Source organism: Lissotriton helveticus, chromosome 7 (assembly GCF_964261635.1).
Source record: "Lissotriton helveticus chromosome 7, aLisHel1.1, whole genome shotgun sequence".
Taxonomy (NCBI): domain Eukaryota; kingdom Metazoa; phylum Chordata; class Amphibia; order Caudata; family Salamandridae; genus Lissotriton; species Lissotriton helveticus.
Window position 1 is genome coordinate 716812172 of NC_136068.1, and position 26345 is coordinate 716838516.

At 46.2% G+C, this 26345-nt stretch overlaps 1 protein-coding gene across 1 annotated transcript in view; it reads right to left on the bottom strand.

The window, feature by feature from the left end:
• Positions 1-26345, bottom strand: part of TCERG1 (transcription elongation regulator 1) — an 800085-nt gene that overhangs the window by 186385 nt on the left and 587355 nt on the right. Inside the window, exon 14 of the mRNA XM_078653039.1 lies at positions 24562-24680. Coding sequence (XP_078509165.1) covers positions 24562-24680 — 119 coding nt within the window. The remainder of the gene's footprint in view (positions 1-24561; positions 24681-26345) is intronic.

A 26345-nucleotide genomic window follows, 5' to 3' on the forward strand; every position in this document is an offset into this window, starting at 1 on the left:
CTCCAGTGGTGATGAGGATGGACCTTAGATTCAGCACATCAAAGCCAGAAGCATTTCCATTTGAATTTATAAGTCCTGTTTGCGGTTTCCACCCTTGCTTTGGTAAGGATTTTCCTGCAATCTCAAGGAATGTCTAACATGGCAAAGTAATTGAACTCAGGAGCCAGGCCAATAAATGTACAAATGTCTGTTTTGGATGACGAACCAGGTTCAAGGTCAGCAGCGATGGTATTGGTTTGAGTTTAACATGAGGTTGTTCCAACAGGAGCAGATTCTTTGTGAACCAGAACTGTATGGGCCACTTGTGAGCATTGAGGTGAGTCTGCAAGGCTCTCTTGAGATTGTTGAACACCCTTTGGGACCAATGGGTTTGGTGGAAAAGCATAAGCATAGATTCCTGACCATCACCTCAAAAACGCATTCTTACACAACACCTCTTGGAGATGCTAACTCACAAAGAATGGGCATTTCTTGTTCTCTTTCGTAACAAAGAGATAGAAGTTCAGCTTGCCCCAACAATGTAAGAGGTGGTCCAGAATGTGTTGGTCTAGAACCCACTCGCAGTAAGTGATACTGGTCCTGCTTAGTGAGTTTGTGAGGATGTTGGAAACTCCTGGCACATGTTCTGCCTTGAGCGTTATCTGATGTTGAAGAGCCCAGTGCCAGATCTCTTGTGCTTGAAGAGATAGCACTGGTGAACTTGTTCCACCTTGTCTGTTGAGGTAAAACATTGTCGTATTGTCTGCACGTATGAGCACCTATGACTGGGCTATCTTGGGGAGAAACTACTTTAATGCTAAGGCGATAGCCTTGAGCTCCAGCAGACTGATGTGCATCTTTGTTTCGTCTGGACGCAATTTGCCACATATTTGCAAGCCTAGACAGTGTGCACCCCAACCATCCAGGGAGAAATCAGTTATTATGACATACTCAGGGATTTGTGCCAGATATGAAAGACATGTGGAAAGGTTTGAAGTTCGTGTCCACCAAGTCATGGCTTTCCTCACTGCTGGAGTTATTTGAATGAGGAAAAAAAGGCCCCCTGCGCCGGGAGCCATTGTTTATCCATTTCTTCTTGAAGTGGATGCATTAGTAATCAGCAATTCGAAATAAGAGGGATGGAGGAAGAAGCCATTCCTAGGAAGGACTTGTAGATCCACACAGAAATGGATTTTCTTGTGGACAATCAGTAAAATAGTTGTCGAATCTTTATTTGCATGTCTTGAGAGGGAAAGGCTTTGTTTTGTAGAGTGTCTCGGAATGCTCCCAAGAATGTGAACGTTGTTGAGGGATTTAAGTGAGATTTTGATGGTTGACTGAGACAGTCTGGTAAGCAATGAAGCATGTGGATGAGGCTGCTGCTACTTGATGTGTGAGAGCTTTTCTGAGCCAATCGTCCTAGTATGGAAAGACTAGGACTCCTTTCTGTCTGAGATGGGCGGTTACTGTGGCCACTGTCTTGGTAAAAATGTGTGGTGCTTATTGGAGTTCGAATGGAAGGACCCTGAATTAGTAATGGATGCCGGCTACCTTGGAGCCCAGAATTCTGTGGTGTTTTGGACGTATCGGGACGTGGAAATATGCATCTTGAATGTACAGAGAAGTCCCATGATCTTTCGTCGAGACAGTGTAATATATCCAGGGGCGTCACCATGTGGAAATATTGTTTCTTTAGAAATCTTTTCAACTTCTGTGGTCGAGGATTGGGCGTCAATACCCTGAGGTTTTCCTGATAAGAAAGAACTGAGAGAAGCCCAATCCTTGCTGTAGTTTTGGAACAAATTCTATTGCTCCCTTCTTCAGCATGATGGATACCTGACTCAGGAGCCCTTTTAAAATAATGTGTGAGTGTGGGGAGGGGTGTTGTTTGTGGACTAACTAAAGGGTGTGTCCTCATGAGATCACATCGAGCACCTACTTGTCGGATGATACCTTGGACCACTGATGAAGATGGTATGAAATTTGACCTCCAACATTGGTTGGTGGAGACTGGGGAGTAGTCGCCACTAGTCTCTGTTGCGGGCAGATACCTTTCCTCTAGTTGAATGTTTATATGCAACCGCTGGTGGCTGTCTATATTGCTGCTCTTGAGAATACTGGGAAAGGTATTGTCTCTGCCCGGACTGATACTGCTGCCAGTAGGATTGGTTACCACTGCTAGAGTAGTAAGCTCCTCTCCCTCCTCGAAAGGGAACCTTCCTATATTGTAGACTCCCCAGGGACTTTGCTGTATCCGTATCAGCCTTGGACTGATGCGAAACATCAACATGTTTTCCAAACACTGATTCGCAGTCAAAGCGCATGTCCAATATTTTACTTTGGATTTCTCGGCGGAAGGAAGTGGATTTTAACTATCCTTGTCTGCGGAGAACAGCCGCTCCACAGTTGTCTGAATCCAGTAGAAGAGACATGAATGGCACAGTCAATTATCTCTGATGATATGTTATGTTATGTTATTTTTATTTGTACTGCGCACAGCTGCCCCAGCAAAGGGGCGTCCTGGCGCTTTGAGAAGGTAAACACAACACAGCATTAAAAGCGGGCAGAAAGGAGAAGAGACACAACAGATGAGCTAAACAAATAAAAAGGTCTTGATAGCCCGTCTAAACTGAAGGAGCTCATCGATGGCCCGGATTTGTGGAGGGAGAGAATTCCACCAGCTCGCTGCCAGGACTCGAAAGGAGCGGCCACCAATTCTGCTCAACTTAAAACGCGGGACCACTGCTAAGTTCTGGCCTAGCGATCTAAGAGTGCGAGAGGGGACATAGGGGATCAGCAGTTTCTCCAAGATTTGTGGGGAAGTACCCTTGAGGATTTTAAATGCAAGGCAGAGAACCTTGAATCTAATCCTCTGCTGCACAGGGAGCCAGTGGAGAGAGCGCAGGGCATTGGACACCGAGCACCGCCTAGGCAGACCTGTCACCAGTCGGGCCACAGCGTTTTGAACCCGCTGGAGCCGCAGAAATTCTGACTGGTTAACCCCCGCCAATAGGGAGCTGGCATAGTCCAGCCTGGACAGCACTGATGCTTGGACCACCAGCTGTCTTGTGGGTGCATCAAAGTATTTGAGGATGGGTCGAAGTCCTCTGATGATGCCATAGCAAGAAGCCGCCACCTTCTTGGTATGACAGATGAAACTCAGAGAAGGATCAAGCCACACCCCCAGGTTTTTTATCTCTGCCGCTGGGAGGGGAGTCAGACTCAACTACGAAGGCCGACGTTTGTCAGACCCCACAAAGCCACCTGTTTACCAACCACCATAATCTCCGTCTTCTTGGTGTTTAACTGGAGACAGTTGGAATTCATCCAGTTAGCCACTTCCCGCAGACCATCACAGAACCTGGGAGCCTCCAGGTCTGAGTCCCCACTCAGTGTGACCGCCAGCTGCGTGTCATCTGCGTAAGAGACCATGGTCAGGCCCCACCCCTTGACGACCGCAGCCAACGGTCTCACATACAGATTGAAAAGGGTGGGACTCAGTGATGACCCCTGTGGGACTCCCTGGTCTAACGGGTAGGATGACGACTTACCGGGCGGGATCGCCACCTGGAATGACCTATCCGTAAGGAAGGATCGAAACCAGTGCAAGGCGGAGCCAGAAACGCCCACCTCCTCAAGACGCCGAATCAGAATCCCGTGCGAGACCGTGTCGAAGGCGGCACTGAGATCTAATAACAATAGTGCCGCCGTCCGACCGGAATCCAGCACGGAACACAGATGCTCGACCATCGAGAGAAGGGCCGTCTCCGTGCTGTGACCCGCACGGAACCCATTCTGGGTAGGGTCGAGAATGTTAAGCCTACCAAGATGGTCTGTAAGAGTGGCATTCACATGGGCCTCCGCTATTTTCGTGGCCCAAGGTAGAAGGGAGATAGGGCGGTAGCTTTCAGGTTTAAGGGGGTCAAGGGTCGCCTTCTTCAGAATTGGCGTGACTACTGCCTGCTTCCATCTGACGGGAACCACTCCAGTAGAGAAGGACAGGTTGATCAAGGACAGCACCGGGGTACGGCAAACCGGCGCCAGGGTCTTGAGTTGGGCCGGTTTCAGTGGGTCTGCCGGAGATCCAGACTTGATTTTGGCGCTGAGAGAGTCAAACACCTCCAGAGATAAGGGGGGGTAAGATAGAAAGACATTCCCCCTCACCTAAGGTGCGACCAACCTGCTCTAACATCAGGGAACCCGTTGGTTCTTTACCCCCTCTTGTAGAATTTTCCAAGCTTCCAGTTTGGCCTCTTCTAGTAGCAAGTCAATGTAAGAGGACATCTCCGACCACATTTGGTGGTCATAACGGCCTAAGATAGCCAGGGAGTTTGGCACTCTAAACCGTCATGGCGGCCATGGAGGAGAATCCTTTCCTGATCCTAGGACCATCCCTGTCCGGAGGAGTGGAAATTGGGGAGGGTTCTTAGTGCCACTATGTGCCGCCTGGTAAACTACAGTCTGGCTTTGGTTGCCATATCCGACAAGTTGTAGTCATTGGGTGCCTTGTACTTTTTGTCCAATGTTAGGTTCACTTCTGAAACTGTAGCCGGGTTCTTCATGGCTTTATGACATTCTTGCCAAATAAAATCAATAATAGCCGTCAGAATTTGGGGTAGGTTTTTTTTAAATCATAGAGGAAACAATCTGCCTGTTTGGTAAGAAGCGGAAGCTCAAACAGTTTGGCTGCTCGCTCCATTAACTGAAAGAAGCTGCTAATGTCTTAAAGCGGAGACTCTACTGGTGCAGCTGCTGGTGGGGATGAAATAGTTGTCCCACTCACTGGGAATGGAGGTATTGTCTCCTATTTCACCCTCTTCCTTGTCTTTGTCCGAAGTTTGTTTGTGGTGTAGGAGTCGCAGGTGCAGATGGATGGTGGAAATCTGCAGAATTAGTCTTGTAGCATACTTTGCAAAATAGTCAAAGATATTTGAATGAAAGGCTCTGGATGGTCTTGCATTGAATACTCATCTTGGTTTTGCTCTCATTCTCTTGCAGAGTAATATTGCTCCTCTTGTTGATACTGTGAGTCATTACAGTTGAAGTCCTCTCATTTCACATACAGTTGGGATGGGCTACGAGGCACCCCAAAAGAACCCTCATCTTCAGTGTCTTCCTAATCTAAGAGGTGTGCAGCTGGGTAGGGCAACACCATACTTGGAAAGGCGTGGGCCGGAAGGATTGTGTATGCAGAAGATTTATCCCCTACAGGGATTAAAGACAATAGAAGGAAATGCCAGCTTTGCCACAGTTCTTGCTGTAGACATCGACAGATCTGTAATCGCTGTTTTTTCAGTCATCGACGGGGTAATCGTCGATGTGTCTATCATAGGCGGCATCAGTATGGATGAACCCACTGTCGACTGTATTATCGTTAGGGTAAGAGATCTGGCACAGGAGACCTGGTTAGCAGGAACCCAGTGCACTTCCAGTTGAAATTATGTACCAGGCAAAAAGTAGGGTTGACCATGTCAAAAAGGAGTACTTTCCTCAAATACTCCTAGGTTAATTATAAGGGTAAGCGGTTTATCAATTCGGTGAATTTGGTGGGTGGGTACACATTTATATTCTTCCCAATTTGATATCTCGAGCTTGGATTCATGATGCTAATACATGTACATTTTAATATATGTATTATTTCATTGTTTGTTCATACAGAATTTCAGTGACAGTGATAGACGTATGGTAATGTGCTTTCATTAAAAATGTGTTGCAAAACAAAAATCCATGACAAAAAGAATTAAAACAAGCATTCGAATAGCCAATAGGTCTTGCCTTTGGAACCTTAAGTGTTTAGCCATACAGCACATTATCCTGGGTGCTGTGCAGCAAGGGATTGAATAGCTATACATCTACTACATATAGGGTCATGCAGTCAGATTTTCTCTACAGAAATAGTGTACAGATGCATACATTTTGGGGTGGGTGGATCAGCCAAAAAGTTAGTTAGCAACTGCACCCATAGGCTTGTGTGTGGTGGGGTCAGCATCTTTTGAAATAAGGCATGTTTCTGAAAAGGGGGGGCTCAGCAGCACGTGACCCTGCAGTAAAAAAAAAAAGTGTCTTTGATACAAATGCATAGATTGGAATGCAAATATAAACACAACACAGCTGTAGTTTTTTAAATAAACTTTGACATCAAATAATTAAATACTGCGCTCAAACAATGTAAAACTGCCCATAAACTATATTCTGTGTATGTTTTAAAAACAAAGAGCTGGTATAGCAGGGACTAAGTCAGTTAAACTGGCAACCAAACACACAAGAGTCAATAATAGCCCAGGAAGACATTGACAAGCAAAGCCTAACAATACTGCTCTCCAGATGCTAACTGGCAAGCTACTTGACCTTACAAATTGTATGGTCAAGGAGGAGAAAAATGCCCCAGTGGCTGAGCAGCCATCACATGGAGCCTTTGTTTCGGTGTAGCGAGGAGTGGAAGTAGGAGAGCCAACACTTCCGGTTGTATGATAGTGTTTTTCCAAAACAATGTGCCAGCCTGCAAAGAGTGAGGCTTTGTGCAGGGGCAGGTAGTGCACCTCATTGGGCCTATGGTGCCCCGGGGACCCTCTGCGAGCCTGGAGCGCTCATCCTCAACTGCTTCCTGTATAGAAGTGCTGCTATTTATGGAAGCCTTGATTCACTCCTCACCCGACATCAATGTATTTCTAATAGCAATATGATTGCTGACCAAACATCTCTGTAAATGGTCATTGCAGACTGATTTCAGCCATGCTCAAGTAGCAGCATTTTTGTCAATCAATGAACAACAAGGTCACTTCTCTGCTTTAAATGTGCACAAAGTTACTTTTACAAAACTTTTTACATTACGGAAGCAGATAGTAAACGTGTTATACTAGTCACCAGAAACATGACAGTCAAACAAAAGATGCAAACAGGAGGAGAAAGAAACGCATATAATTATCGGCTTTACTATGTGCAGGGATAAAGAAAAGCGCATAGCCTCCCAAAGCGGCTGCATTGCATGAAAGCAGGCGCCTTGCTGAAAAATGAAATGCGGTGCCGCCTGTGCAGATCAAAGTTTTGCACTGCACTAAAAGGGTCCGGCCTCAAGAAGCTGCAGCATTTCATTAAAGCAGGTGCCATGCTGAAACCTGAAGCGCGGCACCCTGGAGTGGTCGAAGGGGAGAGCACACACAAACGTTGGGTGGGAGGGGAAAGCAGTGACAGAGGATAAGCATGGCAAATGAATTGGTCACAAACACACAAATTAAACAAAACACATCATTTAACCGAAGCAGAGGCAGGGCAACCAAATAAAAGAGTGCTCCGAAACGGGGCTTGAAAAATCCACTGGCCTTCTAGCGTTTGTGAGCCAGATTTATTTAGGACAAGCCATTTTTAGGTACTGCTCATCCTTTTGGCGAGTAGGAAGACAAAATGACCTTTGACCTCTGCCTCTGAAAGCAGAGCAAAAATGGGGAGAGGAGTTGGCCTAACGGCTAGGACGCTCGACCTGGGGAACTGGGTTAGAGTCTCGGTAATGACGCTAAACCTCCTGTGATTCTGGGCAAATCACTTAATCTCCCTGTGCCTAACAAAATTGAATGTGTGTCCTCATGTAAACTAACTGGTGCTATGTAAAGCGCTCTGATGCTCGATTCGGGTCAAGTACGTGCTATATAAAACTCTGCAAAAAAAAAAAAAGACAAGATAGCAAAATTGCTCACAAAGTGAATGAGCAAAAAAATTGTTAGCTCTTCACATTTGCTAGGCTTTCAGAGACATAGGTCAAGTACATTACAGTTAGGTCGAGTAGATGTTTCAAGTTACTAGACCTGCAGGAATAGTGACATTTTATGAACATGAGTAAGAGCACATATAAGAGGGGCAGTCTGTATGGGAGGTTACAAAAGTCCAATAGGAGGGTCTAATAAGCTATTTCACTAATCAAAAGCTGGGATTTATTAAGGACAATAAGCGGAACCAATTAAAAAGATGGGCGGTGCTGGAAGCCCACATTGTAGATACAGCTTCTTCTTGAAGAGACAGCTCTGCCTAGGCGAAACCTAAAAAGGACAAATTGGGTTTTTAAGTACAAGTATTTTTTAATAGTCAACTAGTATCAGATACCATGTCAACAGCTTCACGGTGGGGGAGAGTGAACCAAGAGAGACTGGACAAAGACAAGAGTATCCTATCAGGCAAAGAAGTTATACAGACAAGACCTACTCGTTCACACATCTATGTTCAAGTCACTCAATCTAGAAACGCTGTGGAAAGGTGTGGACTGACCCTCATGTGGGAATTCCAAAAATACCACAAGGTTGATACATTATTCAAGGCAGTAGTGCCTGCTTTGCCACTCGAGGAACGAGTTTTGGATTTACCCGTAACTGACATTTTGAATTTTTGATAAGTTGTCGTGCAGGATACTATGCCTCTACCCAAAAGTTGTTTTGAGGGTACTGAAAGTGCAGAGAGGTAGAAATTACAAATGGCTATTTAGTTCTCACCTACATATACCTTTAGTGTTCTGAAGCAAATTTTTCAGGGTACATTTTAGAGGTAAAAAGACTTTTGGAAAGTGTGTGGATGGGGTGGCGGTGCCAGATTCAGGGAGAATGAGTTCAACAAATGGGTCTGATTAATGTTAAAGTCTAAACTCATTTTTGAGAGAAAGGATGGGGGAGATGGGGTGCACCAGTTCTAAAGGTGAAAACCCTTGGCTTCTTACTGGAAAATGATTTGTCCATGAAGGCTTAAGGTGGAGAAGAGTATTTATTTTAAAACTCTCTGCTTGGTGCAATGGGCTAGATCAGAAGCTGGCCGTTGCTACCTACATGAACTAGTGAAACCTCATCTTCAGACTCGTTCACTGCTCTCTAGTGATCTTTACCTATGCGCTGTTCCAAGGGGTAAACTGGCTTGTTTGGGAGGACGTTCCTTCGTCCATAATGGGCCCCGAGGTTTGGAACAGCATTCCGCTAACTTGGAGAGGCTGCACTTTTGTCTTCCTTTCAGAAATTGTTGGAAATCAGGTTGTTCGACTAGTGAGGAGACTGGTGCCGGGAAACCCTGTTGTGGGTTCCTGCTCACACTTTATAAGCTCTTTTAATAATAAAACCGGGTTCATTGGGCATACTGTGTTTGAATGTGTTACAAGTCTTGTGAGTCGTGTAACACTTAAATTCCACTACTCTAGGTCGAATTTAGAAATATATAGCAAATGAAGTAGTAATGCGTCATTGTTGAATATATTTGCTTCTCTAGATACCAAGAGCATAATTGTAAACATGAAAGCATACAATGTTCTAACTGAAGATATGTTAGCAGGCTTCTTGTACCAAAGCAGTTGAAAGCAAGATTCAAGCCCAAAATTCGAGGTATTCAGGAGCCAGGCAATCAAGTTTAAAAATATACTGCTTTGGTGAAGCATTAGGCTGGAGAACTTGCTTCTGTGGAAAATCACATCATGGGTCCTGTGCACACAGAATGCTAGGATTCCTCAATGGCCAATTAGAAGCAATGATAATGATCATCTCTGACTCAATCGCGGTTTGTCAACCACCACTGCACCTCACGGTTGTGAGGTCTAGAATAGGTCGAAGACCTTTGTTCTTTTTGGGTATCAGAAAGTAGAGGTAATAACGGCTGCCTACTTCTGAAATCAGAACCTTCTCTATAGCTCCCTTGGCCAGGAGAGCTGTAACTTCCTTGTGGGGTAATGCTACATGATCCTCCGCCAGCCATTCTTGAGTTGGCTGTAAAAGGCAGAAAAGTAAGAGAATAGCCTTCCTGAAAAATCAGCTAAAAACCATTTGTCCGATGTTATGGACCTACAGTGGAGGCAATGGAGCTAGATTCTCACTTCGACTGGAGTAACATGGCCTTGCCGAACCAAACTAGGAATGCTTGGAGGATGCTGCTGCCGAGGAATAAGTGGCAGACTATTTCTGGCTACCATTCCGGGTGGAAAAGAACAGTTTTCACGTTCTCACACAACTTGAAGAGTCATCGCAGGACAGTGGCTGGGATACGGCTGACACAATTAACCCCTTGCATGCTGATGACGGCCCCCAGCCGTCATGCACTACAGTGCTCGTGTGCTGATGACGGCTGGGGGCCGTCATGACTGCACCCGCGATCGGAATGTGCCGCACAGGCGCAGAATCGCGGCAGCATGCAAGGGGTTAAAAACCTCTTCCGTTGACACGAAAGGGGTAAAAGCTAGACTGGACACTAGGTGTAACAGAGAGGCCCAAGGATCTGTCCGTAGCACAAGATTCCTGGCAGCGCTCTGATGCAGAATCAGATTTCTCACCAAAAAGACGAGCCCTGTAAAAGGAATTTGACCATGAGGTTAGCCTTGACATCACCCGAGAAGCCATACGTTCTCAACCAGGCGTGGCGCCTTAAGGCCACCGTCGACTAAGCGGTTCTGCCCAGTGAGTCAGTTGTGTCCAAGCTACACCTAATGGTGAATTTTGCTGCATCTCTCCCATCCTTCACTGCTTGGGAGAGCATTGTTCGGACATTGTCTGGGGCCTGTGGCAGCACTAGCGCAACAGTTTCCCAAAGGGTAAGTGAGAAACTGACCAATAAGTATGCAGTATTCACCAACCACAAAGCCAGGCTGGTAGAAGAAAACATCTTTCCAAGTGCGTCCAGCCTCTTGGATTCCCTATCAGGGGGAGCGGAAGGGAACGCGCCATGGGATGTTAAAGCCTGAACCACCAAGGTCTCAGGGGTGGGGTGTTGGCTGAGGAACCTTGGAAAGCCAGGTGCAGGTCAATGGCGGCGTGCAATAGTCCTGTTCACAGGAGCCCCTATGCAAGGCTTGGACCTCGTGCCTAGGACGACATCTGTTAGTGCTTCATTAAAGGGCAATAGGGGTTCGGACGTGGAAATACCAGGTTGAAGCACCTCGGTCAGAAGATTAGTCATGAAGTACACAGAGGGCAGTCAAGGCCAAGGACCTCTGCTGCCCTCCTCATCACCATTGCAACAGATGTTCCCTCCTCCGTAGCCACACTAGGTGAAGAGAGCATACCAGTATCTGGGGATGCGTCCAGTCTACTGGCTTCCCCAAGATAATCATACCAGTCCAACAGTTCCAGAGGAACAAATCATTTTTGTTCTATAGGGTCAATAGGCCTCTCCAAATCCTCAACTATGCCTGAAACTTACTCAAAATGCACAGGCAACGACTTAGAACCTCTGGGCTCTGCTGGCGTCAGAGTCGATGCAGAGCGACATCAATATAACTCAGAGTCGTCAGGTATCGGAATGAAGATGGCAGGCACCGGAGGCAACGACTTTGGGTCCGATGCTGGGGAAGATTACGTTGGCAAGACAGGCGTCGATCTGGAGTCAGATCAATGAGACCGCCAATTGGCACCGTGGCCAATGGCATAAAACCTGGTGGGGCCTTCTCAGACCCCGTGGGGCCCAAAAGCACACAGGAGGGGTTGGCCTGCTCAAATACACAGCACATGGCCTGGTAAAGTTCCTTAATTGGAGCAGGAGTTGCTCTGGCTCCCGGAAATGGAGGGAGGTGTGGAGTCAAACCCAGCTCCGTAGAAACGTGACTGGAGCATTGATGCTCCTTACCAGTCTCGTCGAAGGACGAATGATGAGGTGAAGTCAAAATAAGTTTGGAATTTTTTGGGTCTCTTCCCTGAGGACCTTGAATGAGAAGAGACCTGGGGCTCCTGTAGTGGTCCCCCAACCTTCTGTTCCTCGAATCGGACCGGGATCTCCAAGGAGTCGAGCTCGACTGTGTCGACTGCCAGGCTGCAATGAGCTTCATAAATGGGTCCCGCAAGGCCTTCAGTGCCATGGCCTTGCCATCTGAGCACGACTTTGTATCATGGTCACGCGCAAGGCACTACAAGCAGACAAAATGGGGTCTTTACTGCCATGGTGCGGTGACAGGGTGCAGACTGTCTCATCCCTAAAAATCTAGATGACATCATCAGACAAAAAATGTCCGACAAAATGTAAAAAAAAAAAAAAAAGGTAAAATAAACCAAAACAAAAAAACCAGAAAGGTACTCTTCTCCGGATCAGCGTTTAACTGGCAAGGAAAGGAAAGATCCGACGTCCGCACGCCTGGGTGGGCCTATATAGGGGACAGATGTCATAACCGATGTTAACAACTTCACGCGGAGCCGCCCGACGGCACACAGGAGCACAGCTCACGCAAAACGTTCTAGATGCCTGGGAAATTCAAAGGCAAGGAATCTGCAGCTAGAAGAGTCTGCTTTCCATGGTGATTGTTATATGAAAGCTAGCAACTTTCAAGTCTAAAGTCCATCCTTCCTCCTTTTGTAGCTGAGTGTAAATGTGATGCAGTCCGCTGTTTTTTTTTTTATTAAAAACAAAAGCCATCAGGGAGCTACAAAGCAGGCACCTTTGTGATACTTCCTCTGCCACCAGAGTTTATGAACACACTGGTAGAAGTAGCTACTGTATTTTTTAAGCTGGACTGAAATGTTATGTTTAATCTTTAAATTTACAGCATATCATTCGATGGTTTTCTTCATTACAGATATAGTATCTTCTGTTGTGCATTTGATTTGAGTAATGTGAGATGCAACCAAGATAAACTTCCTTGCTGTTCCAGATGAGCTTGTCAACTCCATGAAGTCAGAAGGCAAAGTTGCAGACAGCTGAAAATTACAGCTCAACGTGATGGTTCTGCCATCTGGGGTACGTTCCTGCTTAAAGCATACACACATTTGCTATTATTTAGCAGTGCAGATGACAAAGTAGAATAGAACTTCTTGCAAAAAGCCACACTAAACCAGGATCCTTGAGGGGGATTATCCCTCGAGATCAAGAGGTCCCAATGTGGAGACCTGAACGTATAGTATCAGCTCTGCTGCTCAGATGGAACTCGTAATTAAACTTTTGTGGGTTCAAAGAGTTCTTGAGGCGGTTTCTGTTGCAAGGTCTCAAAAAATGAGTCTGTATATATAAAACAGTAATGTCAATGTCATGAATATTTACCCATCATCTGGTTACCTCATGAAAGTTCACTGTATCATCTGTCAAAGAAATCCTTTACAGAATGGTTTCGGGATACTCTGGAAAATACCCTCCTTAGTCAGTTTGAGACAGCACTGTGATCCATTTTTTTACCAGCATGATAAGCTTACAGTGTGACCTCAACCATGACCCAATTTGCTGCTATGTTAATTAGATCAGTCTTTGGTGCGGGAACATAAGATTTTTAAATTTTTTCATGGGACTGTTAACACTCTGCCTAAATTCTTGCTCATGGCATAGGAACTGTTGGCAGTGGTGAAATCAAATCAGGCTGTGAATGCTTAAAGGACAGATGCCAGGAAGCTGTGCCTTCTGCTGCAGGCTCCAATGCTCTTGTGGCTGGCACACAACCTTCCCTCATATGTTTTTTTTTAAGCTTTCAGACATAGATTAGCTGCATGCTCAGGAGGATTCTGTAGTCAAATGATTGGCTCATGCTGAAAGACTCTTCAATGGTCACAACCTAGACTCTGTGGCTTTTGCCTTACAAGTCTCCTTAAAAGCTGAACATATGGGGGAGGAGCCGCGCCAGCGACCAAGATGGCCGCTTGAGCACCGGCTCCGCCGTCCGCCACATCCTGACTTGCCATCCGGCACATTATCCTGAGCCCCGTCCCTACCATCGGGTGGGGGAGCAGCGCCTGAGCCACCAGATGAAATTTCAAATGATTTGGGCGCTCCGATGACCTAATACCGTCGTCTGGAACTTTTGGGCCTTCTGGAAACGTCACCGGGACCCCGCGTGTGGTGCTGCCCGCTCTGGAGTTCAACAACAGCGGCGAGTGGGACCGGAAGTGCTGGGTGGCGCCCGATCCACGGAAGTAGTGTCGCATCTGCGGTGCCTCCGGGTCCCCCTCTCAGACTTGTTTACACTGTGCTCCCCTGCCGGAACGGAGACACCTGCGATCGACAGGCTTTGATTGACTTGGTGACATATCGGCTTGGTCTTGTCCGATCAGCGGAGGTGGTGTCCGCATAGCGGTTGAGAATGGCGGCGAGAGGGGACCCCGAAAAGCCACCACCGAAAACATCGAGGAGTACCAGACTGGTTCAGTCCAACAGACTGGAAAAGTACAGTTTTTCCAAGGGTTCCCTGGTGGACGAGAAGCGTGCTCATGCAGGTGGCCAGGAGGGTGACCCCTCCGGAGAGGACCCGACGATGAAGGATCTGATGGCAGCAATCACCGGGGTCCAGTCTTCCCTCGGTAAGATGGACTCCAAGCTGGACACGGTGACTATCGAGGTGGGCCTCATCCGTGCGGACCTAACTAAAACCACGGAGAAGGTCAAGTCACTTGAGATTAAAACATCGAGCCTCGTAGAAGATGTGTCGGAACTTCAGCGGGAGCTGAGAGACCTGAAGGCGTCTCGGACTTAATGTGACCGAAAGCTGGATGAATATGAGGGACGGGCGAGACGCAATAACGTCCGCATCTTAGGCGTACCGGAGAGATCGGAAGGACAGACCCCGGATCTCTTTGTGGAGGATCTTATTCTGAACCACCTGAAACCCAAGGGTCTTAGTAACTTTTTCACGGTGGAAAGAGCCCATAGAGTTCCCGGCGGACGCCGGAAGACAGGGGCGCTCCCTCATCCCATGATTGCACAAATTCTGAACTTTCGGTATCGGGACGCCATCCTACAGACGGCAAGATCCTCCGGATCTCTGGCATTCGAGAACGCTTCCTTACTCTTTTTCCCTGACTTCACCCAGACAGTCCAGAAACAACGGCAGGGATTCAATTAAAAGGCGGCTGCGGGCCTCGGAAATCAAATACTCTATGCTGTTCCCGGCCCGCCTTCGGATCGAACATGAAGGGAAAACTTGTTTTTTGACAATCCTGAGGCTGCTGTGGACTGGCTGGACCGTGTTCGGGTGCCTGACTCGGAGGGAGACACCCTGGCGGAAAACGAGGAACAGTGACTTTCCTTCTGTTCGTGTCGATTTGACTATGGTGGTGGGGGTGCTGGTTTGACTGGGGCGATTTCTTTTCCCCATCGATATATTTAACATTTTTGGATTTTAGTCGAACATTCTCGATGGGGTTGGATTGCGGGTTGGGATTGTGGAGGTTGGTGGCCTGTTGTAAGGTCCTCCTCCGTTTTCTAAGTTTAGATTCCGTAGTTAGTCTTGGGGAGACAGGCACTCTGCTAGTTGGGGATGTGCATACGTTGCAGGCAGGGGTGCAGGGAGGGGGGTTGGGAAGTTGGGTTTAGGGGTTTTTTGATTGTTGGTTTGTGTTTTGTTTATGACCTGTGTGCTATGGGTGTCACGGAATGCATCAGAATTCTCGGGGGATGAGTTTAGCTTCAGTTAGGTTGGGTTTGGGTATATCCGTCCTCAGCTGGAATGTGAATGGCTTGGGAGATAAAATCAAGCGTGCTATGGTTGGGCAGCTAATCAGACGCCGATCGCCAGATGTGGTTTTGTTGCAGGAGACCCATCTTATGGGTAAGCGATGTATGGTGCTGCACCGGGGAGGGTATAGATTGGTGGCTCATGCGGGTTTTACCTCAGGTTCTAGAGGGGTAGGTATTTTAGTGAAGAACTCCTTTCCGTTCACTATACAGGCGACTTGGTCTGACAATCGAGGCCGATATGTTGGCATCTCGGGGCTCTGGGAGGGTAGGCCTGTCACGTTCCTTTCAAAATACGTTCCCCCGCGCTGCAGACAGACACCTTTCGCGACTTGAGCAGGGTGTTTTTGTCATTGCCCATTGGTATCATGGTGTTAGGGGGAGATTTCAATGCAGTGATGGATGGTGAGCTGGACAGGTACCCCTCCTGGGTGTTGTTGCCCTCCTGTAGATGGTTGTCGGATTTTGTCTCTGCAACTGGCATGGTAGATGGGTGGAGACTCCGGCACCCCGGTGACTCGGAGTATACACATGTGTCTGCGGCACATCACTCTTTCTCCAGGATTGATCATGTGTTGGTGCCTGCGTTGCAGGCGATGTTTGTTCAGGAAGTGAGTCATCTGGCTAGAGGGGTGTCTGATCACTCGCCGATCTGGCTTCAACTGAAAATTGGACAAAGTAATGTGGCTAGGATAGCCCCAATTAGCGCTTGGCAGTTGAGAGACCCTACTACTAAAAAGGAGATAATACGAGAATCGGATAGCTATTTTCGAGAGAACGCGGGGACCGTCGACTCTGGCTGCTCCCTCTGGGAGGCCTACAAACCTTAGTGAGGGGGGAGGCGCTCTCCCTAATAACTGGGCAGAAAAAGAAGAGTAGGGCGGAAATCGACAGGATTGAGGCGGAGTTGTCGGCCTTGGATGGGGAGGTTGCCACGGAAGGGGATCCGGGGCGGCGCACCGCCTCGGTCTCCTTAGAGACGAATATAAACATCTAGCGCATGATAAGGCGAGGGAGCAACATGCCAACACACAAAGTAGAATTTAGGAACATGGTGATAAGGCTGGGAAATTGATTGCGTGGTTGGAGAAGGGTGACTGAGGGTCTCGTATGGTGCCTGAGCTGCAGATTGCGGGCTCGGGCGTCACGACGGATCCACAGATTATAGTGGATGAGTTTGCCCGATACTACGAGGAGGTCTATACTTCGACGGGACAGTACACAGTGGAAGAGAATGCAGAGGTCATCCATGATATTCCAATGGCCGTCTTGTCAGTTGAGCATCGGGAGATTCTGGATTCCGACATTACGAATGACGAGGTCGCGATGGCTATCCGGGGAGTTCGCTCCGGAAAAGCCTCGGGCCCGAACGGTATCCCTATAGAACTTTACAAACTGCATGCAGACAGTCTGGCCCCGTTTTTTAAAAGACATGTATCTCGAGAGTAGGGAGAGTGGTGTACTGCCCTATGACCAACGCATCGCTAATATTGTTGTAATTTATAAGGAGGGCAAGCCTCGGGTGGAGTTCTCCTCCTACCGACCGATTTCCCTCCTAAATGCGGAGCCCAAGGTCCTGGCCAAAATACTTGCCAACCGGTTGGTGAAGGTTGTCGCAGCACTGTTACATCCGGACCAGTCCGGCTTCATGCCGCGCCGTAATACTGCTCTTAATCTTCGTAGACTCCACGGAGTGGTAGCGGGTGCGTCCCGCATTCACGAGCCGGCGGTGCTTCTGTCGCTAGACGCTACTATGGCGTTCGACAGGTTGGAACGGTTTTACCCGTTTGCAGTGTTGGAGAAGCTAGGGTTCGGACCAGAATTTATGCGTTGAATCCATCTTCTGTACTCCGCTCCAATGACCCGTGTGGTGGTGAATAACCATAAGTCCTGCGATTTCCAGCTGGGGAGGGGCACCCGTCAGTGATGTCCCCTTTCACCACTTTTGTTTGCCTTGGCTCTGGAGCCGCTCGTGGCTTGGGTACGATGGGACAGATCAATTAAAGGGATGCGATGGACCCCAGAGTGGGAGGATACAATTTCGCTTTATGCTGATGATATTCTCATGTACCTGACCTCCCCCCGGCAGTCCCTGTTGTTTTTTTTGGACATCTTAGCAATTATGGGAGATATTCGGGCTTCGCTATCAATTGGGCGAAGTCGGTCCTTTTCGTATTAAGCGGTGACCCCCCCAGAGTGCCAGCAAACTGCCCGGTAAAAGTCGAATTGGTAGGTTTTCGCTATCTTGGAATTCATATCTCCAAAGATCCCAAGGTGCGCTTCAACGCTAATTTGGGTCCCCCCTTGGCCAGACTCTGTGGTGATATTGCAAGGTGGAGGGAGTTGCCGCTTTCCCTGTTGGGTCGGGCGGTTTTGTTTAAAATGATGGCGCTACCCCGGTTTTTATATGCCTTGCAGAACTCCTTCGATCCCGTACCCTCTTCTTATTTTAATGATAAAAAAAAAAAAAAGCTGAAAATATTTGCAGCAAGGCTCTTGACATCAAATGCTTTGAAGTAGAATAGCAATGAACGCGAGTAGGGAGCTTTAAAGTCTATGTTACATGAAATTCCAGGGTATTATCATGGAATTCCCTGGTCTTTTCCCTGTATCCAGATCTTTACTCTTCCTCAAAAAGGACAATTTATGAGTAAGCCCCTGCGAAACATGTATATGGAAAGTCTGGAGAAGGCAATCCTACCTCTGGACCAACGTACAGCCACGATAGTGGCTATACCGAAGCCGGGCAAACCTCCGTCTCGGTGCTCATCGTACCGCCCCATTTCACTGATTAACGCGGAGGCCAAGATACTAGCGAAACTGCTGGCCACTCGTTTGATACAACACCTCCAATCGCTGATACACCCTGACCAATCAGGCTTCATGCCTCACAGAAGTACGTCTCTGAATCTCAGACGACTCCATGGGGTGATAGCACGAGCGCACCTTATCCCCGAAAGCGCGGTTATTCTTTCCCTCAATGCCAAAATGGCTTTTGATCTAGTGGAATGGGAGTATCTGTTTGCGGTGCTAAGACGGATGGACTTTGGACCGAAATTCATAGCCTGGGTAAGATTACTCTACACACAGCCAGTGGCGCAGGTCGTGGCGAATGGCCACATCTCACAGACATTCCCACTGGGCCGAGGGACTAGGCAGGGATGCCCGCTGTCACCCTTACTCTTCGCCCTGGTGATAGAGCCGCTAGCAATCCTGCTCAGAACTACACCGTTGATAAGGGGAATCACGTGGGAGGATGGATGGGAAGACAGAGTGTCCCTTTATGCAGATGACATGCTCATCTATATGGTGGAGCCCGAAAGCGGTATCCCAGCACTGCTAGATTTATGTGACACGCATGGTAAAGCATCAGGATACACTCTGAACTGGACTAAATCGGTGGTGTACACACTACGTGGTCCGCACCCGGTGCTGCAGGAGAACTGCCCCCTACAGCTAACCTACCTGGGAATTGTCATTACAAGGACCGCAACAAACTTTTTCAACAAAAACTTACAGCCCCCCATGGAACGCCTTCGGGCGGATGTTGAACATTGGGCGGCCTTGCCGCGGACTCTCCTAGGGCGCGCTGCGCTCTACAAAATGATGGCTCTTCCCAGGTTCCTCTATGTGCTAGAGAATACTCCTTATCTTGTGGAACCGAGATATTTCAAGCAAATTGCGGCGTTGGTTTCAAACCTGCTTTGGAACAACGGCCCGGCGCGAATAGCGTATGACAAACTGACAAGGAGCTGGTACGAAGGAGGCGTAGCTTTGCCTAACATACAGCTGTATTATTGGGCGGCACATCTAAAAACAATCAAGCAATGGATACATGCCCCAAGGGCCGACCCAGCATACAAAGCGGACTGGGCACAACTAGGAACGGACGGCATGCTAGCAGTACTGTATAATAAGCCACAGGTACGGGAACTATGGGGCCCGACGCACCACACTGCAACCATATGGCACATTGCACAAAAGCGACTGGGTTGGCAAGGTAAACTCACCAAACTGACACCTCTTTGGGACACAAAAGCATTGGGGGCCCTACGCTCCTGCAAGGGATTCACGCAGTGGGACTGTATAGGAATCTCCACAATCGGAGACCTCTGGGACAAAGGTACGGTGATCGGGTTTCCACAATTACAACAACAGTACGACCTGGGCCCGACTGAGACATTTAGATATGTGCAGATAAGGCATGCACTACTGAGAGCGATCGCAGCGGGAACGGACCTACCAGAATCTTCGCCACTAGAGGACAGACTCTTAACTGAATTCATGCCGCAAAGCGCCACTTCACTCACATATAAAAAATTGATCAACAATCTGGGAGATCCAACAGAAAGACAGAGATAGATGGGTGGGAGATGTAGGAGAGGTTACTGAATCAGAGTGGAATGAGGCAATGGCGTCCCCACGAGAGGTCGGAATCTCAGCAAAATTCAGATTGATACAACTGAAAATCTTACACCGTATTTGTTACACTAGGACCCTGCTTCACAGAATACACCGGGCGCCACATCCCTACTGTCTACGGGGGTGCGGGGAGGAGGGGACACTATATCATACAATCTGGGAATGCCCACAGATACGAGAATTCTGGAGACAGGTAATGCGCACCATCTCGCAAACACTTAGGGTTTCAATTCTACCTGAACCTCGAAAATGCTTATTGAACATTTGGGACCCTAATGATTTGAATAGGCATGGACAGATATGGGCTACCCTAGCCATGATGGTGGCGAAGCGAGATATTGCGCAGAAATGGGGAGCGCCAGATACACCAACAGCCTATAGGTGGGGTAACAACATGGACAAGCTAATGATTACCGAAAGAGCAGTGTACGTAATGAGGGCTTGCCCCCGCAAGTGGAATAAGGTGTGGACAGCATGGAACACTTATAGAGGAGACCTCTGTGAACCTCTACCGGAAGAAGAGGACCTGGAGTCTGAGGGAGAGGAGGAGTAAGGGGAGGGGGGGAGGTTGTAGTATTGGCCCTAGTGGGCACCATGCAGCTCGGAAGCAGATTTTAATAAGAAGTGGCGCAGGAAATGAGGGATTACTATAGACAAATGTCACTGTTGCAAATGCACCTATGGTGGATGACTCATATAATGTTTTAATGGTTTATATTGTTATCTTGATGATAGTTATGATACACACAATAGTAGGAAAAGATCTTTGTGATTATAAGTAAAGGCAGAAATGAGGTTAGACAATCAACAGACTTAACACACTCATGCAATGATCGCGTAATATTCTTGTTCCTAATTGGGAACTACTATGGTATATTGAGGAAAGAGTGTAAACTGATGGAATATTGCCCTGAAGGGAACCTTGTGACTGTACTGTATGCTGACAACTTCAATAAAAAGTTTTTCAAAAAAAAAAAAAAGGACAGTTTAGCCTCAGGCAACCTCTCCCTCTTGGTACTTGAACATCTTATATGACATTGTTTAACATATAATGCACTTGATAATTTGAGTCTAGAAGACATACCACAAACTGTGTTCATCTTTTGAAGAATTAGCTCTAGCACAGGAAAACTATCTAATAAAAAAGGCACAGCAGTGAAAACAGCAGCCTGGGAAATACTCCCAGGTGTAAAAATAAAATTAGTACTTATAAGCCAAGAGAGGAATGCTTTTTGTACGTAAATGTGCAGAGCTCTCCCAGGATGAAGTCGATGGTGAACTGTACCTTCAGTTAAGGATCTATTACACAAAATCAAAAGTGTCTTTATTTAGATATAAACTTATATCTTTAAAAGAAGTTACAAAGTTCACATTGTAAAGCGACTGTTAAAACAAGGAAAGATCATACACAGTTAATAGGCAGCAATGTAAAAAAAGAGGTTGTCCGCTCTTGGGCCTCCTTAGTCCATAACAGTTTAAAAGAAAAATAAATACACAGGACAATAATAGTGAGAGAAAGAGTAGATTAAGACGTATTGTGCAAGATGCTTTTCCCGTCAACCCTTTTATAAAGTACCCATTGCCAATAGTGCCATACATGGGCAGGACCGCCAGCAGACCTAATTCAATGATAGGATTTCAATTTATGCCCCCTCAAAATTAAAAACTATTGTTGAGAACATCAAGAATAAAAAATATAGGGGGGGGGTGCATTAGCAGGGCCCAGTTTGGTTAAGGTTGTGGTATGCCAGCTGAATGAATTTTGTGAGTTTTATGTTTAAAACAGTGTTTCCAGGGTTCAAGGCCACTATAATCGCTTGCCTACAGGATCGAACGCCCTCCTGGTTGTTCCATTCAACTTTAAGTTTGGACCTACGTTCGGAGCGGCAGACCACATGCATCAGTTTCAGCTACTTTGCCACATCCTCTGCAGGTTACGACCTCTGCCGTGCGACGCCATGAGGGTAGATCTTGCAGAAATCGCCAATCACCCATTCTGATGGCGGTGAAACTGCGTTTAAGATACAACGTGTATGTGCAAGCCAAATAGGAGGCAGGGACTAACCGGCTGTATGAGTTTAAAAGGGCCCAAGCATGGCTGCGTTTTGAAAAGTGTGCTTTGTCCATGATAAGAGATTTCATTCTCACACATTTTTTGATACCCATTTTAAAAGCTGTCTGGTCGGTGTTAAGCGCCCATAATTCACTCGCTGAGGTTTGCTGAATTGCGTCCTTAAAGAGGCGACCAAACGTTCCACCTGGGTTTTTCTGGGAGATTTCTAACCAGACTAAGGATTCCAGTGTGCCCGGGTCCGCCTGTCTCAGTTTGGGGCAGAAGTTCTGGTATACCCCAATGTCTGAGGCATCATAATTAAGTAACCCCAACTCTAGTCTTATCTGGGCAGCAGAAGCAAACCTTGGAAAGTGGAGGACCTTTTTATAGATTTTAGTCGTATGCCTATTCAAAGCGGTGTTAAATTTACCCCTGAATGTTTCCATGCCATATGATAAAGTGGGGCCAATTTTGGCTCTCATTACTTCTAAAAGAGGCATTAGAGTTGGACCTGAAAGTTTTTTAGAGAGCTTTCCTAGTGACACCGCTAGGGTCATGGCTTTGACTGAGATCTCTCGATGCTGTTTTGAGAAGTTGCGTCTAGAATCCAGGTGACACCTAAGTATTTGTACGATTGGCCAGTGACGAGGCAAACGTTGTTAAATGACCACCCACCGCCGGTGTAACGTTTCTTACACAGTTCGGGTCAAAATTCTGAACAATACGACAGGCTGCTGTGTTCTAAACTAGTGGTTCCTAACACTTTGACATCTGTGGAACCCCACTCAATAATGACCGGGATCCCAAGACCCCCACTGAATCGCTAATGGAATTCAGGGACCTACACTGAGTCATTTCTAGAAGCAGGGGACCACAGCTTAAGCAATTTGTATGATTTTATCGTCAAAGCAATACACAAAAATACGTACAGTATTCGTCAAACAAATTATGAAACATTTTATTTAATTTCCAAACAATGTGTGGGATTGACCAGGTGGCTGCTTTACAAATGTCTATTAGGGCAATGTCCCAGTTTTCTTTCATGTGAAGAGTGACCGGGGTTTTAAAGGGAGGGCTCTCTTGACTCGGTTTTAACAGGTTTGGATATATTAAACTATCCAGCTACTAAAACATGCTTTGCATATAGGCTGATCCTGGTGAGGCTTCATGAAGCACAGAGAGTTGGCCTGACCTGGGAAAATGCTTAGTCAAGTCATTGGAATACATGAGAGCAGGTTTACCGTCTAGAGTATGTAGCGCTTTTTCTTCTACCGAGTCTGGTTGGGGGGGAAGAAGACTGAGTATTTCTATTGTCTGGTTAAGGTGGAAAGGAGATACCACCTCAGGCAGAAAAATATGGTTGGTTCTGCGTATTATTCTCTCCTTATGCACTTGAATGAAAGGTACTTTTTAAGTGCGTACCTGCAGTTCACTAAGGACTGAGAGAAATAATTGCCACCCAATGATAAAAAAAATTAAAACAATTTAAAATAAGACTTTCCAGTAGAGGTCACAAGTGGCGGGTTTCAAAAGGAGGCCCTATAAGTCTAGTGAGGACTACATTTAAGTTCTACACTGGAGCAGGGGGAACTGAGAGGGATGACCCTTCTAAGATTCTCCATAAAGGGCTTAATCATGTGGCAGGGGGAGGAGGGCTCTCCATCATGCAAGTTAGCTGCTATAGCTGCTCAGGGAAGGTGTATAGAAGTGCGAGGCCTACTTCTGGAGATGACGTACATAGCATAGCATAGGACATCCTGGAGAGCAGATTTAAGGGGTCCAGATGCGGAGGAATGCAGTAATAGACAAATCTCTTCCACTTGGCTGAATAACAAGCTCATGCAGTTGGTCTATAAAATTCGTGCAAGATGTCCACAGGAAACCACATTCTACATCCCTAGATGTCTGAGGGCTAGATAGAGGTGCTTGGGATCTGGGTGTCTGATTTCGCACTAGTTTCCATGTTGGGGAGCTTCTTGTGGTGACTGATGCTCTGTGCCAGGGCTGCAGGTGGGGGGGGGGGAGGAGTAAGAAGGTGAAAGTGAGAGGTTTCCTGCATCTTCAGCACTACGAATAGAGTGGGAGAAGCAGGAAACCTAAGCAAAAATCCCTGACAAGTTTGTCCACAATGCGTTGCTCAGAGACCACTGGGTGAGGTACCTGGAGGCAAAGTTTGAGAAATATGCATTTTAAAGTTTGGCAAGTAGATCTACATGTGAAGTGCCCCAGTTTGGAAGTAGCTGTCAAGGACTTCAAGACATATTCATATCCAATGGGGTCTTTGACACCACTTGCTTGGGTATCAAGGGTGTTTTTGGATTTAAAGGTAGTTTGGGCATCAATTAACTTTTTGGTTCTGATGTCAGGTTTGAAGAAGAGGGTTGCTTGTCCAATGAGAGGATCTTCTGCTTTTAAAGCTCTCTCAGGCTTGTCAGAGCAGCATCCAGAGATGGGGGCTGCATCAGCTCAAAGGTTTTCTGTTGAAGCAGACTGGTGCTGAAAGACAGTGGGGCCCCAATAGGGCCGAGTCTATGCTCATGAGATAAATGTTTTTTTGAAAATACCACACCTCTCCAATATAAAAAATATATTGTTCAACATCCAAGGTCTAGAGTTTTTATAGTTCACCAATCTAGTTTCTGAAACCATACATTTAGGAGTTACACAAGGTCTGATTAGCGGAATTAGTCCGCACAATCAGTATTTTCTGGCAAACCATTCATTAATTCACATACCTGGGATTAATTTTTGATTCGTCCATCATTCTTTTGAACTCATCCCTTGAATGCATGATTTTGTTTTTCTTTTCTTTACGCTCTTCCTCAGCCCTGGTTTTCACATATTGATCAAATACCTACGGTAACCAAAACAAAATATGATCTCATTATAACAGCAACAATATACACACCCTTCACACAATACAGTGTACTGTATAACAAATAAAACGTTTTAGCTTCCCAGTAAAAAAAAATATATATATTGTGAAGGTGATGATACCTATTACGGGCCGAATACATCTAATCTAATGATAAATATATTACACACTGACAAAATAGCAAAACGGAAAGTCTGCTTACTAGTAATCCAAGCTCTGCTCTGTTAGAATCTCCACTTTAGTCAGAAATATCAGGAACAGCTCTGACCCTTTTTGCAAGATCCCAAAGCAATTTTCAATGCATATATCAATATATATTTACAGGAAAAAATGCAGGTTAAATGGAGATATAATACAAATGCAGCCTTCCAAATTTTGAACTAAACAGAATGTGTATGTAACTTTTAAAGTGAATGCCTACTAAAATTTAGAACATTACAGTGAAGCAGGAGTCCTAACATTGAGACAATAGAAAAAATGTAAGCGGAGGAAAATGCAACAAGAAATGCAAATGCAATGGGTTGCTGATGAAAATACAATGCTACTTTAAGGAGCAAGCAGCTTTCATCTCCCAGTTTGTGTTGTAGTGTATTTTGCTTCAGTTCCTTATGATGGAATAATGTCAATCCCTCCCAACACTTTAGATATATTGCCAAGAAGTTGGAGTGTTTATGTCAAAGCAAGATCCTACAATAAGCTTTTCTTGTGCATTATTGAAGATTCTCTGATGCAGAACTAGAGTTACAAGTATGTGTTCTTTTTGCATCGCTGCATTTTCATTCATGGTTAGTATTTGAAAAGAATAGCAAGACAGTACTGTAAAATGTGGTACCAACTCCCAAAATGAAGGAGAACAAGAATCCTAAGAAACCAGCTGACCAAATGGGCCCCCTTAAAGCAGGCTGGTAGGTTGGTAATATGCTTTGGAGTCTGAATCCAACCAACAGTGTGTTGTGAAGTATAGGCGAATCTTGCAAGTCAATGCTTAATGTATATCCAGGAAAGGTACATTTAATAGTAAAGTTGCAGTGGACCATTACCGGTTGTGGAATAAGCCTTAAAGTTAGGTTGATAAAGTTATATTTTCCAACTGTTAACACAGCATACCACAAGAGACAATTTGCCTGGAGATATCGTTTTAGTACAGACATCCCAGTTCTGAAGCATGCAAATCTCTCTCTGATGGAGATGTAGGTTTTGAAGTACACTGACAAGGAAACAGACACATTTATATGGAAATCTCAAACAATGCTGGACAAAAGTGAATGGTGTGTTCTTGTTGCTACCTTATTGGAATGAAACCTGTAAAAAGTTCATGCAAGTTCAGAGTTTGAAGACCACTAACCATACACGTGATCACAGCTAGGTAACAGAGGATTCAAAAAAATGCTTCAATGTGGATACGTGAATAGGGTTAAAAGTAAAAGGCATTATTCTGGCCAAGACAACATTAAGCTCACAAGAGATGGCCTCCTCAGAGGAGAATAACACTTTAAGCCATCTAAGAAATCTTTAACCACATGAATATTGAAGAAAGTCGTCTCAGACACATCTTTTCTGTGGGCTTTGGAAGCTGCAAGGTACATTTTGAAGGTAGGAAATTTAAAAACTACCTTTATTAGGTGTAAAAGGTACAGCCACTTC